At 44.3% G+C, this 15,926-nt stretch overlaps 1 protein-coding gene across 1 annotated transcript in view; it reads left to right on the top strand.

Moving 5' to 3' along the window:
- LOC147683539 (kyphoscoliosis peptidase-like) overlaps window positions 1-15,926 on the top strand; it is a 462,798-nt gene that overhangs the window by 282,596 nt on the left and 164,276 nt on the right. The window contains exon 8 of the mRNA XM_086943931.1: window positions 9,807-9,848. Coding sequence (XP_086800057.1) covers window positions 9,807-9,848 — 42 coding nt within the window. The remainder of the gene's footprint in view (window positions 1-9,806; window positions 9,849-15,926) is intronic.

The raw sequence follows: 15,926 nt of genomic DNA, 5'->3' as shown, positions 1-15,926 counted from the left end.
GGACTGGTACAAGGTGCTCACTAGAATTAGTGATCATCATATACCAGGCCAACTTCTCACATTGGTGTGCAGCGGTTGGGATTTGAGCTTGCTGTTGTTTTACCAATTGTATTCTTTGACAATATCATTTGAAAGTTCACATTAAGTACCTTAGGTACATATAAACAAAGCTTTAAATACTTAAGTTCTACTGAACTTAGTGGTTGTAGACCAAAGGGTTTAGCACACCCTGACTACAACTCCTGGAGTGGTTCAGTAGGTATACACATAGTGTAGGTAGGTGCACACACCTTCACCTCACTAGTCATGGCTGGAGCAGGTGAACCACTCAGTTCTCTACCTGTGGGTGACCCTCCAAAGGCACCATCCAGCTATGAAAAACACAGCTTTCGAGAATTGAGTGCCTTGTGCACCTCAAGAGGGCTGAAAAGGGGTCATAACCCCACCATCCCAATCCTCATAGCTATCCGAGAGAAATCTGATCTTGAGAGGGGTCCTAAGACAGGTCCCTCAGGTAAGACAGGAGAGGGAGCCCCCATAGATGATGAGACCATTACCCCAGAGGTTGAAGGGGTAGAAGAAGATGAGGACTCAGATGATCAGGGGGATGGCGAGGTTCAGGTCAGAAGACTTAGCAGGGCCAACGTAAGCCTACACATAAGCCTACATGGGGATGGAAAGGTGTTAAACCTTTCCAGACCTAATAGTAGACTTCACCCTGGCAATACAAGGGACAGATCTCCTTCACGGGAATCTAACCACTCTAATGCCTCAAGGAGATCTCAAAGGGGAATGACTTCCCCCCAGAGAAGAGAGCATGAGGCTAGGATGAGAGCTGTCCAACTCCAGATAGAGAGAGAGGAAACAGCCCTGGCCCAAGCTAAACTTGCTTTAGCAAGGGAACAAAAATTAAGTGGATTAGACTCCACTGGTGGCAGCAGAATCCCTAAGGATAAAGACAGGTCCTATGAGCATAGAAACCTGAGTAAGATTGTGCCCCACTACAGAGATGGGGATGACATCCACAAATGGATAACTGCTCTGGAGAGAGCCTGCATGGTACAGCAGGTTCCCCAAGATCAGTGGGCAGCAATCTTGTGGCTCTCCTTTTCAGAAAAAGGGAGAGACAAGCTCCTCACTGTTAGACATGAGGATGCTAAAAACTACACTGTCCTGAAGAGTGCTCTTATTGAGGGGTTTGACCTAACCACTGAACAATACAGGTTGTTGTTCAGAGATACCCAAAAAGCTCAGACTCAGGACTGGACTGATTTTGTAGATTGTGCTACTAAGGCTCTGGAAGGTTGGTTGCTTGGCAGCAATGTACATGACTATACAGGATTGTATAATTTGATTATGAGGGAGCAGATCCTTAGTATTTGTCAAAACCAGCTTTTACACCAGCACCTGGTGGACTCAGATCTGACCTCTCCACAAGAATTGGGTAAGAGGGCAGACAAATTGGTCAGAACCAGGAATAGGCCTAAGAATCAGGGTGGTGACCAAAAGAAAGATAATTCCAAGACTCAAGAGAAAGGTGGGGATAAATCTAAAGACAAGACTTCCCCGGGGCCCCAAAATTCCCAAGATGGGGGTGGGTCCCAAAACACTTCCGCTACAGTTAAGAAACCTTATTGCCATGCTTGTAAAAGCCTGGCCACTGGAAGACTGAAGCAGTTGCCCTAAGGCCAGCAATAAGGAGAATATTCCTCCAAGTAATACTCCAACACCTCCTGTTACTACTAGTAGTAACCCCCCAGGTGGTGGGAGTGCCCCAAAGAATTTGGCTGGGTTTACTTGGGGAACTCAGGTGGACTCTGGCCTAACCAGGTCCCCTACCACACCTACTCTTGTCTGCGAAAATGGCATGGGGTTTGCCAACTTCACTGCTTGTCCCAACACTTTGAGCAAGTACAGACAAGAGCCCCTCATCAATGGTCTGAAAGTTTAGGCCTATAGAGACACAGGGGCTAGCATCACTATGGTAACTGAGAGTCTAGTCCCCTCAAAGCAACTTTTACCTGGAGCCACATACCAGGTGACCAACATTGATGGAGTACAGAGAGATCATCCCATGGCAGTAGTTAATCTCAGCTGGGGAGGTGTCACTGGCCCCAAGAGAGTGGCAGTGTCTACAAACTTGCCTGTAGATTGTCTACTGGGGAATGATCTAGAAATCTCAGCCTGGGCTGAGGTGGAACAAGAACCCCATTCTAAAATGGTAAATCTCCATGGAAAGGTTAGTGGGGCTGTGATGGCCACAGCCCCAATCCAAGATGTCCCCCCTGAACAGGCTGGTAGGGCTGTGCCAGTCTCAGCCCAATCTCAAGCAGATTGCTTCCTTGAACAGGTTGGCAGGGCTGTGATGGTAACAGCCCATACCCAAACTAAGTCCCTTCCTGAAAAGGTTGGTGGGGCTGTGATGGCCACCGCCCAAACTCAAACAGATTCATGTGTTGTGAAGCCTGAAACTATGGATCACTCCACACAAACAGAGAGCATTGAGGAGGAAGAGAAATCTCCCTCCCACCAGACTTTAGGAAAGGATCAGCCTCCTCAGGGAACTGATCTTACCCCTGGGTGAAGGAACTGCCCCAGAGGTAGTCAGGCCTAGCCTGACAGAGCCCCTGATGTCAGTGGACCCTTCCAAGGTGGGACCCAGTCTGGAGCAGGTAACCTGCCCCTCTCTACCCTGCCTCAGTCAGCCCAGGGCTGCAGAGGTCAAGGAGGCCAGTTGACCCCAAAGGGCCCCCTGTCCAATAAAACACCCCATCAGCAGATTAGGGGCACCAAAGCTAGCAGCCCTAGCAAGGCGAAAACTTCAAAAACTTCTGAGGGATCCCCCCTACACCTAGTTAGGGGCCTCCCCCAGATGGACACTGTTGGGCACAGCCAAACCTGGGACCCAAGGGCCCCAAACCTGACCTGTCCCTCCAGTAAGCCAACAAAAGAGACCCAGCCTCCAGCTTTAGGTAGCCAGAGGTTGACCCTGAGAGCACAGTGCAACTCAGTCAAGGAAAGAAAGGCACACATGGTGGAAGATGATTGGAGGAAGCTGAGCCCTACATTAGTGGAGCCTCACTTCAGTACTCCATCTCAACACCAGCCTTTTACTTTCCCAAAACACACCACAGGTAGTGATTCCCTATGGTGGAGACCCTCTGATACCCCTAGGGTGAGGGATTGCTTAGTTGAGAATGAGACGGGGGTAACCATGCTAGTGCAGGTACTTCCTTATATGGCCACTTAGGCAATATAGGCTTACCTGGTGAAGGATAACCGTATCTCCTTTCGTTTGGGGGGGGGGGGTTATGTAGGAAGGTGGATACCTGAATATGGTTACCCCAGATTTTTTTGCCTAGTGTTTAGCTGGTTTTCGACTTAGTTGGCCTGGGATCCTGCAATCAGGGTCCCAGGCTATCTGCTCTCTCTGTAAAATGGACTCCATGTACCTTAGGTACATCTCCAATTGGATTTTGGGTCACCTTATGAGCCCCTGTCGTGTGTACTATAGGTACCAAGGGCATAGGTGCATCCAAGGCCTACCAGGGGCTGCAGCATATCCTTTTCCACCCCTGGCTGGCCATCCAAATTGACACAACTGGCTGATCCCTCAGCTGGGGCAAGGTGGTGTAATAACCCCTTGCTTGGATATAGTATACCTATATCTGACCTTATATCTGAAGACATATACACCTATAAGTCACTCCTATGGCAGGCCTTAACAATCCTGGAGGCAGAGTGCTTGGTTTTATGTGAGATGGTGCTCTAGCATGAGCTGAGCCTGTCTGCAGCTTTCGGAACCAAGTCCTTATAGCTGTTCTGGGATATTGCCATACCATATACTCTTAAGTGCATTAAGAACCTCGCGGTTGAATGCTAACTATGGTTTGGCTTTATCAAAACATGTCATGTAAGGTGGCATACGCTTTGGAATACTACCCCCCTCGCCAGACCTAACGACGGGGGTAGCATTCCTCCCTTCTAGAGGGAAAAGACATGTTACTTTCCTTAAGCGCGGTTAAATCTAACCAGAGCCTCAGCATCACAAAATGGATGCTGCTGCCACAGACACAAGTCTGGCCTCCTGCTGCTGACCGAAACTCTGGCAGGGGAGGCCTGGACAAAAGGTTTCCTGTCACAGGGAGGTGCTGCACCACCCCAGACAGGAGATAGCGGATTGGGGCAGGGAGGGCTGAATGAAACTAGACACTGCCTGGGGCGCACAAGGTGTCCCAGGCAAAGCCCAGTTCAAACCGGTGCTGGGGCACTCCAGCCCCAGCTCTGGCGCGAAACTGGACAAAGGGAAAGGGGTGTAACCACCCCCTTTCTGGGTCCCACTCATAGGAGGGACCTAGCAGGAGATGCAGCCCCTTGATTTAGAATAAAGTTAGGAGCTGTGCCATGAAGCAGTAGATCATCCTGACTGAAACTTTGAAACAAAACTCTGGACCCTTCGACATCCTACTCAACGTAGAAGACTGAAGAATCTCCCTTGTGGTCAAGGAGTGGCCACCCTGTGCAAGCAGGCACCATCAGCGCTCAAAGGTTTTCTTTGTTGTTGCTCCCGCCGGCGCTCGAATGACTGAGACCAACAAGAACTGGACTTCCAGACTTCGAACAGCCCGATCCACAGTCCCAGCAAAGCTGAGACCCGTGGAGGAGACGAGAGACGTGGGACAGGCCATCTTGGAAAGCCAGTGAAGTGCTTCCTGTGCAGCTCCCGAGACACCTTCGAAGCTGTGCATTGGGGATTGAGAAGCCCCAACCCGAGCAGCTTTTGCACTAAAGATCACCTCTCCACACTCACCGAATGCTGCGTGGGGCCCTTCTGCATTTTCCTGCTTGACGTGTTGTCCAGTCACTTGCCCGTTGGCTAGAGGCCTCTATGACGACGATCCTTCAAATTTACACTGCTGGTCTGGTTGCTCCAGACTGGCCCTTGCTCCCCTGAAAAGGAGCAGCCGATCAGACTTTGCTGGTCCGATCCAGAAGCCATCTTCGATTCCTGCGTGGGTTGCATTTGCCAAGGCCTGTTGACTCCGATTCAAGAACCGACACCGTCGACAGCGAGAGCCTTTGTGGGACAGCTTGTGACTACCTCCTGGTTGTCCTCGATCCTTCCTGGTCCACGTGGCAGCGGAGACAAACTTCACAACATCACCTGATCGCAACCCGACATCGCCTAGTTCCTTCCTGGTTCCACGCTGGTCACTGGCTAGTGACCTAGACTCTGTCCTCTCTGCTTTCAGGTACTCTACATCTTCGATCCACCCTTGGATCCAACCGGACTCTTCTCTCCTGGTCGCCTGCAGCACCTTCAACTCCAGGCTCCATAGAACTCCACGACGAAACCCGATGCACTTTGACACCTATGCACCCGCTTCCTGTGGGTGAGGTAACGAGAGTATTCCGGTGCTCCTGTAGTGGTTTACACCTCTAGTGTCCTAGTTTTAAGTGGCTAAGTTCTAGTCCAGTTGGAAGACTCCTAAACCTACAACTTTCTCATTTTTACGCACCATTGACTTGTATTGTAAACGCAGTTGCCTATAGACACTGCACCCGCATCCTGTGGGCCTCCTATGTCCTAACCTTCGTTAGTCCAGCGTAGCCCCAGCGATTCTCAAGGCCCTAGGCCTTACCATTGTTCGTGACGTGGTTCTTATACCACTATTTTAGTATATGGTTTGAGTGGCCACCAGGGCCTATCCATGAAGTTCTTTGTTTAACGCTTGTGCTTCTGTGCTCATAAAGAGTATAGGGGATTATTCTAGTAATAAATACGTTTTGTTTAGTTTCATAATCTTTTATTCGGTTACCACTTATTTTGCAACCATAAAAAGTACATAAATACCCAGTCAATTAAGAAGAAAATTACAGCAAAATATGAAGCAAAAAGTAAAGAGTAAATCTACCCATTATGTAAAAGGACAAAACAATATTACTGTCAAAATCAAAAACGGAAAAATACAAATTAAGTTACTGAAATAAAAATATACTGCAAAAGCAAATATAAAACTAAAAAATAACAGATACAGTTTCTTACATAAAAATAAGATACGTGGACATAGAAAATAATTAATCAATCAAGAGCATGACGTATCTTAATGCTGGCTTTTAAAAAGGTAGCTATGCACTTTGCGAAATGTACTGAGTCCAGGAGCTGTAAGACGGTAAATGCAGGATAGCACGACCTTAGGCCAATTGAGCGAAGGAGTGGTAGGATCCAGGATTTTCGAGGTAATTTATAGAATTTACAAAAGAAAATAATATGGATTGTTGACTGGATAGATACACCGTCACACGGACAGGTAGTGATGGCATTCGACCAGTTCTGTGTTTGGGGGAAGGAAACTAAACAAAAAAAAGAGTTGAAACGGAATCTTGTCAAGAGATATTTCTCATAGTTGGACAGGTAAAACAATAAATATGGTTGCATACCTTTATCAGTCTGAACTGCACAAATTTGGGAGTTAGAGGGTTTTAAGATCTCGATTGAGCCACGAAGTTCTCTTAGGTGACCCAAACAGATCCATTTTTAGCTCCTTTCTCGAGATGTCCTCCACGCTGGGTGGGTCATCGAAGAAGGAGCTGCGTCCAAGGTCTCTATTTTAGTATATGGTTTGAGTGGCCACCAGGGCCTATCCATATTTGTGCAACTTTTGTATGCTGTATGAAGTCCTTTGTTTAACGCTTGTGCTTCTGTGCTCATAAAGAGTATAGGGGATTATTCTAGTAATAAATACATATATTTTATAATATATAACTTGTGTGGTGTCCTTTCATTTGATATTAAAAGGATTGCATATGGTAAAACAGCTGGCTTCACATGCCCTCTTGAGTTTAGCCTAAGACTGCTTTTGTCCATGCTACCCATAGGATAGCTGGTCTATAAGGTTGACTTACAACCAATCACCATAAGGGTCGTTTGGACTGGTGCAAGGTGCTCACTAGAATTAGTGATCATCATATACCAGGCCAACTTCTCACATAAAGTATATGTGATCCTCCAAGAAATCAGAAGTTTGAGGTAGTGCATTTGAAAGCTTTAGCGTGGCAAAAACGCACAGTGTCCTCTTAATTTAAAAATCTTGGGAGCGCACAGACATCCTTTCAAAGCTGAGCATAGGTTGTGAGCAAGATATTAGTGGGTGCTTATTCTGTGGATCAAAAGGGTACGTTTTCCATATATAACCTTATGAAAGATACAAAGGCTTTAAGTATTTACTCGCTTGTCAAATGGCTGCCAATACAGGTGTTTCAGATGATCAGAAACTGATCCCATTTAGGGAGTCCGAAATAACAATCTGGCTGCTAAATTTTGAATAACCGGGGTTTTTTAATTTATTTTATATTTAGGTCATGTTAAATACAACACATTGCTGTAATCCAGCCGTCAGCCAAAAGTAGCCATTACAACTGGGAAGCAATAATCCGGTGGCAGCAGAGGAATGATATTCATTAGTACTTTCAAGAGAAAGAAATAATAGCTTGGCAATTTGACTTTTTAGGGAGAGCCATCTTACTTGTTATGAAAAACTAAAATCTAGATTGTGCACACAATCCACCAACCAGTTGCCTAACTCAGATGGCCACCATTCACTGTACCACTGTAAAGTGCCTTCTACATTCAAGGCCTGTGACTTTTCCAAATGTAGCTTCTAAACTTTTTTCTGCATCCGGACTTCTACTGAAGACTTAGATGCTTTAAAACTGTCTTGATCCAAATCACTTACTCTATCCAGTCTAAGAATGATTTGTGTGTCATCCGCATACAATAATACATTCATTCTAAAATATTGTATTTACTTAATGAAAGGTGTATCATAAACGTTTAACTAGGTGGAGCTGATTGATGAGCCCTGCGGTACTCCACAAGTTATATCCTTAATACTTTAATTCAAAGGTGGTGTGGTTACTGCTTAACTGCGTCTCTTTAGGTAGAACCAAAGCCAATCTTGAGCTTCACCATTAATGTCTGCTTCCAAGAAACAGTAGGACAACAGCATGGTATGTGATGCAGTGTTGAACACAGCCGATGTCTGCATCCAAGAAAAAGGACAGCAGCATGGTATGTGATGCAGTGTTGAACACAGCTGACGTCTGCTTCCAAGAAACAGGAGGACAGCAGCATAATATGCGATACAATGTTGAACACAGCCAACGTCTGCTTCCAAGAAACAGGAGGACAGCAGCATAATATGCGATACAATGTTGAACACAGCCAACGTCTGCTTCCAAGAAACAGGAGGACAGCAGCATAATATGCGATACAATGTTGAACACAGCCAACGTCTGCTTCCAAGAAACTGGAGGACAGCAGCATAATATGCGATACAATGTTGAACACAGCCGACGTCTGCTTCCAAGAAACAGGAGGACAGCAGCATAATATGCGATACAATGTTGAACACAGCCAACGTCTGCTTCCAAGAAACAGGAGGACAGCAGCATAATATGCAATACAATGTTGAACACAGCCAACGTCTGCTTCCAAGAAACAGGAGGACATCAGCATAATATGCGATACAATGTTGAACACAGCCGACGTCTGCTTCCAAGAAACAGTACAGCAGCATAATATGCGATACAATGTTGAACACAGCCAACGTCTGCTTCCAAGAAACAGGAGGACATCAGCATAATATGCGATACAATGTTGAACACAGCCGACGTCTGCTTCCAAGAAACAGTACAGCAGCATAATATGCGATACAATGTTGAACACAGCCAACGTCTGCTTCCAAGAAACAGGAGGACAGCAGCATAATATGCGATACAATGTTGAACACAGCCAACGTCTGCTTCCAAGAAACAGTAGGTCAGCAGCATGGTATGTGATGCAGTGTTGAACACAGCCAACAGATCCAGCAGGATGATGTGGCAACCCTTCCCCATCCTGCACCACTCACAGTTGATTTACCACTTCAACTAAAGCAGTCTCAGTACCATGAACAGCTCTAAACACTCACTCCAAGATGTTGCTCGCTTCAATTAATGTGGGGAACTGGGTTTGCTATCTTTTCCACACCCTTGGCCATTAATGGAAGTAACGTTTCCTTTTTTAATAAAGGGATGATTGACACTTTCTTTCAACAGGAAGGAACCGTACATGTAGTAAAAGACACATTTATTAGTGAGGCCAATGTAGAAGCAATGGGTTTCTATGACCATATGAAATATTTTTCTGAGACATGGAGCCCATTTTTTTACCGTCTGATTTATGGTATAACGAAGGCTGTATGACTTTTATGGTTTTATCCTTAAAAGAGAATTTTTTTTATTGATTTATTGATTGATACCGTCTTGCCCACTGAAAATATGCAATTCTCAGAAACAGTGGAAAGTTCCGAAAATGTAGGTAACAAGTCCATTGATTACATAGGAAGCCCTCTGAGGTATTGTAGTGAGTGTTAAAATTACATTCTGAATAATTCCTAAGTGTCTGAATTTCCTCGAAGTCTTACTTCTTATGCCATGCTGTTCTTTCTTTCTTAAACATATATTTACGTTAAAACCTGAGGTTCCAGATGTACTGCTATATTATTGCCAAGCATATCAGAGTTTATGAATTGTTTTATGACATTGTCTGCGCCAGCTCTATTTTCATCGCAGGGTCCATATTTATTTACATTATGTGAATTATACAACTTAGTTATTATTATGTAAATGTGTGTTCTGCCCTATCAGATACGTATATCCCTAAGACCAATGGGAAAGTTGAACACACATGAAGGGGGAGGTGGAGGACCCTCATACCTGCCACAGCAGCAGGCGTTTACTGATTTCAAATGTTTCCATTGCAGGAAAGCCGAAGACGTCCAGCTTGCGGGGCACAGACAATAGAGGTAAGGCTGAGATGGAGGACGGGCTTCATTAAACGGAAACACGGTTTTCATATGTAACAATACAGTGTGGTGAAAAGGAAACTTGCCATATATTCATCTGTGGTGATGGTTCATGAAGCTGCCCCGTCTTTAAAGAAGCAGGTCTGGGAAATGATCCTCTTACAATAAGACAGTTTTAAAATCCATTTACAAGTCGACTATGCAGTTTAACGAGTTACGTGATCTCTGGGTTAGTGTTTTTTTTTAACAAGTGTAGCAAAGTGAAAGTAGGAAAACACGAAACCAAAACACTTCATGTAAGGTTTAATTGGGTTAGCGAACTGTCTAAGCAGACTCGCTTGGGAAGACAGCGGACTTAAGTGTACTATCAGTAAGGCTGTGACGTACAATGGGCAGGGCTGTCCGTTCTGAGTACTGACCTCAGCAGCAAGAAACTCCTTGCAACTGAACAAAGATTTGGAGATGTAGGACGGCTTTTTTTTCAAATTCTGAAATTGATTAATCCTTTGTTTGCACTTTGTCGCCTGTATAAAGTGGCCGTGTAAGGCACAGTACACTAGTACATTGCTTTTATGCTTTTTCCTACTTTTTCCTACTTTATTTATCACCTTTGTTCATATTTGCACAGAATACAGTTTAGACACAAGCCAGCTATAACCATGGGCCTATAATGGCAGATCAATAATGCATTACACACATAAATACTGCTGTAACATGCGTCCCATCTCCCGAAACAGATTGCGGTAAGACAGTGACAAAACACCATATTAACTATTATCTTTTTGATCAAGACGGGTGCTCATCTGTTGGGTGCCTTGAGTTTCTAGATAGTTGAGACCATGGCTCCACAGCTTTAGCTAGTGTATCATCATCCCGCACCATGTTTAGCCTTATTTGCTCAGCCATACTCCACTCCCCTAGGCTTTAACCCAGGTTATCAACTTCGGGGCTCTGGGGCAGAGCAATTATACAGCAACCCGCCACTTTGCCAACAACAAAGCGAAACAAATAAAAAAAATTTTTTCATCTTGTTTTTTGTCCAGGATGACCCTGTTCCTTGTAAACAGGCCTTAGGCATTAGGCAGAGAGTAATCTGCAACCTTACTTGAAATTGGTGTGCCACCCGCCTCCAGTATTCTTTCAGCTGTGAGCAATCATACCATGTCAAGTGGAAGTAAGAGGTTTCAGTGCTCTCGCACAATCTTATATCATACGTGAAAAAAGTATGCAGTTTCTTCAGATAGAGTCTAATGAAGAGAATATGTCACTAGTCGGTCTAATGTAAAAGTAAATGACCAGTATTTTTAAAGCGGGAACAATTATCCGAGGGTGTCAAGGCTTTGGGGGCCGTCGGAAGATTAAGCAAGCTATTGCCCAGAGTCACATGGTGCTGGGATCATCTGCCGCCCGGGATCGAACCTTGAGGCCCTGGATCCGTAGTCAGTCGCCTTGGCCGCTGGCCACACCTCTTCTCTCAGGATAGGACAGGAGTCCACTCCTTTTGGGACTGGGGCCCTCACACACCCTATTGGGTGTCATGCTTCATCATTGGACTTGCTTCTTGTCGGGCCAGAGCTGCAGTGCTTGACGGGCACCCATAAAGGGGCTCTTTATCAGAGATTTTTTATTCCAAACTTGTAATGTGAAGTGAGGGTGATGATTGCACTGTATGACCTGTTCTCTCTCTGAATAAAATGACCTACCCTCTCCTGAGGAGGCAGAGAGAGGGTAGGTCGTTCAGTGCAATTGCCATGACGACTCAGACGCTAGATGAGCTTTCCTTCGGCCAATACTTGAGGAGACCTGAGAGCCACCATATTTGGGTCAGCATTCCTTACAATACACCACATTTAGGTTGTATTAGTGATTGGTTTACCCCTGCTACTAATCAGTATTTCAACCACTGTGCAGATGATTAACATCATTTTTTGGTTCTGATAAATTGCCAATTGATAACTGTGTGAAAGATCAGGCAAGAAACATGCTGACCTTTGATTTGGGAGAGCAATCAGAGAACGTTGCCTCTTAGGTTAGCCATTATAGTTTTTAACTAGACAAGCAGAGACACTTATTAAAACTTGCTTTAGAGTACTACTTAGTCTATTTTAATTACACTACCCTAAGCATTTTGCACATCATCACATTAATCTACTACTCACAGCCTTATACCCTCACTTCACATTACGGCTTTGAAATAAAAAATCTCTGATAAAGAGCCCCTTTTTGGGTGCCTGTCGGGCATTGCAGAGCCGGCCCGACGATGAGCAAGCCCAATGATGCAGCATGACTCCCAATCAGGGGTTTGAGGGGCCCAGTCCCAAAAGGAGTGGGCCCCCGATGTCCCACCCTGAGTATATTATACTGATCAAACACAAGGAGATGTGTTTGCTTTATTATACCTACCAGTCACATATTCTCTTCATTAGACTCTGTCTAAGGGAACTGCATACCTTTATTGATACAATTGGTACTTTATAAGGGGCTCGTAGGCTGGACCTATAAGTGCCCCTAGTCCTCTTGCATTGATGATAACTTTCTCATAGCAGAACCTTGTTGAGATAGAGGAAAATATGATTACCTCTGGGTGGGTGACACAAAGAAATGGGTGTAATTTGCAGAACATTGGCAAATGAAAAGGAATTGATTCTTGGATTAAATTGGAGGAAATAGTGAAATTAGAGTAATCTTTGAAATTCTTCTTGGTTATAACAGGAGGGGTCTCTGGCACTGTTTATGAGTGCATTTTTAAGCCAGTTTGTTCCCCAAATACAAACAGATTGCTGATCATTTATACTTATGGTTTCCTAGAACCCTCATTTTACTGGGCCACTGAAGACTTTCATTCCTTTTACGAGTCTAATACTGGTTTCTCCAATCTAATGTATTCTTTTAACCGGTCTGAGAATTTTTAGGGAGTTTCAGATGAAATGGTTTAGCCAAGGAACACATGCTGATCTCTGATGAAATTATTTTCTTGTCTCTACTTCTTTTGGTTAAAATGAAAACGTCTGTGTGATCTATTCTCTAATATGGCGGAACAGGTTATTTAATGGCTGGTAAATAAGTCTGTGGGCCGTCAAAAGCTTATGAATTTTACTATCTAATCTAATCAAGCAAATATCATCTTTGTAGCTCATTACACGGTGTCTAAACCTATAATACTTCGATTTGAGCTTTCTGCATCTTTTTGGGCTCTTGTGACATCTGTTAAGCTATTTGAAATGTAATACTTTGTTACATCATTTTCAGTTTCTTGAATTCCATAGGGTTTCCTTTAGGTTCTGCATGTAGAGCATCTGTCTTGTGTCTGGTCTTTTTCTCCTGGTTTTGGGACATGTGATGTGCTTGTTCATGCATGGTTCTCCCCTGTAGGGAAATCTAGGGAATTGTGTGCTCATCCATTGAGATTCTGCTCGTACAGGCCTTTATCAGACCCGCACAATAGCCTTGCAACCATTTCGGTGGGGCCAACTGCCAACTACAGCCATCTACTGTGCTTGCCCGTCCTCCTTAGAAGATGCAGGACAGCTGTGCAAGTTTCGTCAGCGTGTGCAGTTCTTTACGTGTTGGGATAAGTGTTTGTGTTTCTTCCTGCCCAGAATCAGCTGTACAGTTTTCGTTATATGTAGGGGCAGGTTGTTTGCATTGAAGGAGAGACATGCAGGTTTCTTCAAGCGTGACGGCACCGAAGTGAGGGCTTCAATGGTTTATAATGTCCCCGGCAAAGATCCCCTTAGTCTGCACACAGTTTCTTCAAGTTATTTTTATTCTTCAAAAGAAAGTACTTCACTATTTTAACATATTTTGAGACGTGCCTCCTGTTTAGTACATCTCTCTATGGGTATCACATACATTAATTGCCACCAGCAAGTTGTTTTACACAGGGCACCACTCTTGTTAATTTTATATTTTTTAAAGCGCTCACTGCAAATTTGCATATAAAGAAATAGTTTTCTCTTTATTCCATAACTTCGCTTTCTCTTTTCTTATTTTTTTTGTAATAAAGCAACTCTTTGTTGAAAAAAGTCACACATTTTAGAAGAAAATGTAACCCCGATACATTTCAAGTTATAAAAGCTCTATCTCAGGGGGCTTTGATCATATTGCAAAGTTATCATCGTAGTCCACATTCTATCACAGTACATGTCTGTGTAGTGCATGGGTCTCCATCCTTTTCTGTAATAAGAGCTACTTAGCAGTTTGAGATCCTAACACACCCATACAAAGCCCTCCATGACCTAGGACCCGTCTTCCTCAACCATTGATTGAACTTTCACCAACTCACTAGACACCTGCGGTCCCTCGCCCTCGCACACATACCCTGCATCCGCCACAGAGGTGGCTGCTCCACCTCCTACATTGCTGCCTAGACTTGGAATGACACCCCCCTAACAGCTCTGTACAGCCCCCACCGCTGGCAGATGTCAGAAAGAGACTCAAGACCTCGCTTTTCGACAGAGACACACTGCCCAAATACCCCTAGGGGTGACAGTGTTGCGCTATGCTGTCCAATTCATTGATTGACTGACTTTCAAAGGAAATCATCCCAAAATACTAACGTTAGTGATGTGATAGTGACAACCCCATTGAAGATTGTCAGCGGTGACCAAATCAGTGCATTAGACAGGGCTGCCAGCAGTAAAGTAAGCGCTATCAACTTGTAAGGCAGCTACATGGGGGAAACATATCAGCCAGAGCAGCAATCCCCCTGGCCCCAACGTAATAATTTAAGTAATACATCTCTCCAACTCAAATGACAGATGTAAATTCATTTGGAAAATGTAGCTATATTGTCCTAACATCAGTTTATGAGTTCTGAAAATACACACATTTTCGTCGCAAATATGCGCTTTTCAAGTTTGGGGTACAAATAATAATTCAACCATGAAAAAGCTTCTATATTTGTAGGCTGTACTACACACAGGTAGCTGGAGAGCTTCAGGTAGCTCATGATCCACTCATTGGAGACACCTGATGTAGACCCTTTTGGTGGGCTCATGAACAATCACATTTAACTCTTCACTATAATGAAAGTCCCGGTGAAAGGGCCCTGGTTGTCTAGTTCTTCTGAAGTGTTTCATTTAAATATTTTCTTGGCGCATCTAGATGTAGTTATTTCTATGTAACGATCGTACAGTTTTCAGATCCTATTTTAACTGATGGTTTCAAGAATGGCATGTTCTGTGCTCCTCATCCTGCAATCTTTTGCTTGTCCTACTCAAATGTAGTTTCAGCAGAAGTTGGAAAACAAGTAGGAGAGTAAGGAGTTGTGTCCGTGAACGTCGGACGGGAAATACTCCTGATTCCCTGGTCAAGGATCAAAAGAACAAAATGGAGGAGTACTACCCGATGAGGGTATATGAAGGCTCTTGTCTGAACTCAGGAAGAATCGTTCCTTTGTTAGGAAACCCCTCACTCACCACCTAGTGGTGACTTGCTTCATCATCGGGGCCCACCCAAGTGGCCTAGCGTCACTTGGGTGTGCTTCAACACCTGCAATTGCAGTGGAGCTGGTAGTGAAATGTGGGGTGCAAACAAAAAAGAATGTGAGTGTTAAAATTGTCCTGGTATTCTTTTGTATAGAGTTTTAATAAAAAAGATACTGGACAAAATTAAAAGATAAGGTTGAGATAGTAGTGGGGAAGTTACGGCCCACTTATCTCTATTTTATGTGTTGGTCGACATGTTTCTACCATAAGGGGAAAATCCCCGGTATTCCTCAGGACCAAAACAAGGAAGTGGGTGGTATGTGCCCCCTAAAAGACACACCCAGTCCTAAATCCTTGGACAGCCAGAAGAAAAATCAGCTTCTGGGACGCACACCTAAAATAGAGGGTGCTGTAAAACCTGTGGGGAAGGAAAAGAAATGAATAAAATAATTACTATCCTGTTACGTAGTGCAGTGCTAGAGTGCAGGATTCGTGCAATTATTCTGGCTTCCCACAGTGGTGTTTGACACAGTGCCTTCATCGAAGCAGAGCGTGTCTACATGTGTTGTGCAAACGTGCTCTTAGCTATGGAGATAAAATATCTATGGAATAAGGTCTGATTTTAGCCTTAGTGCGTGCTATATAGGAA

The sequence above is a fragment of the Lissotriton vulgaris genome, chromosome 11 (assembly GCF_964263255.1).
Source record: "Lissotriton vulgaris chromosome 11, aLisVul1.2, whole genome shotgun sequence".
Taxonomy (NCBI): domain Eukaryota; kingdom Metazoa; phylum Chordata; class Amphibia; order Caudata; family Salamandridae; genus Lissotriton; species Lissotriton vulgaris.
This window is presented reverse-complemented; position numbering and strand designations above follow the sequence as displayed.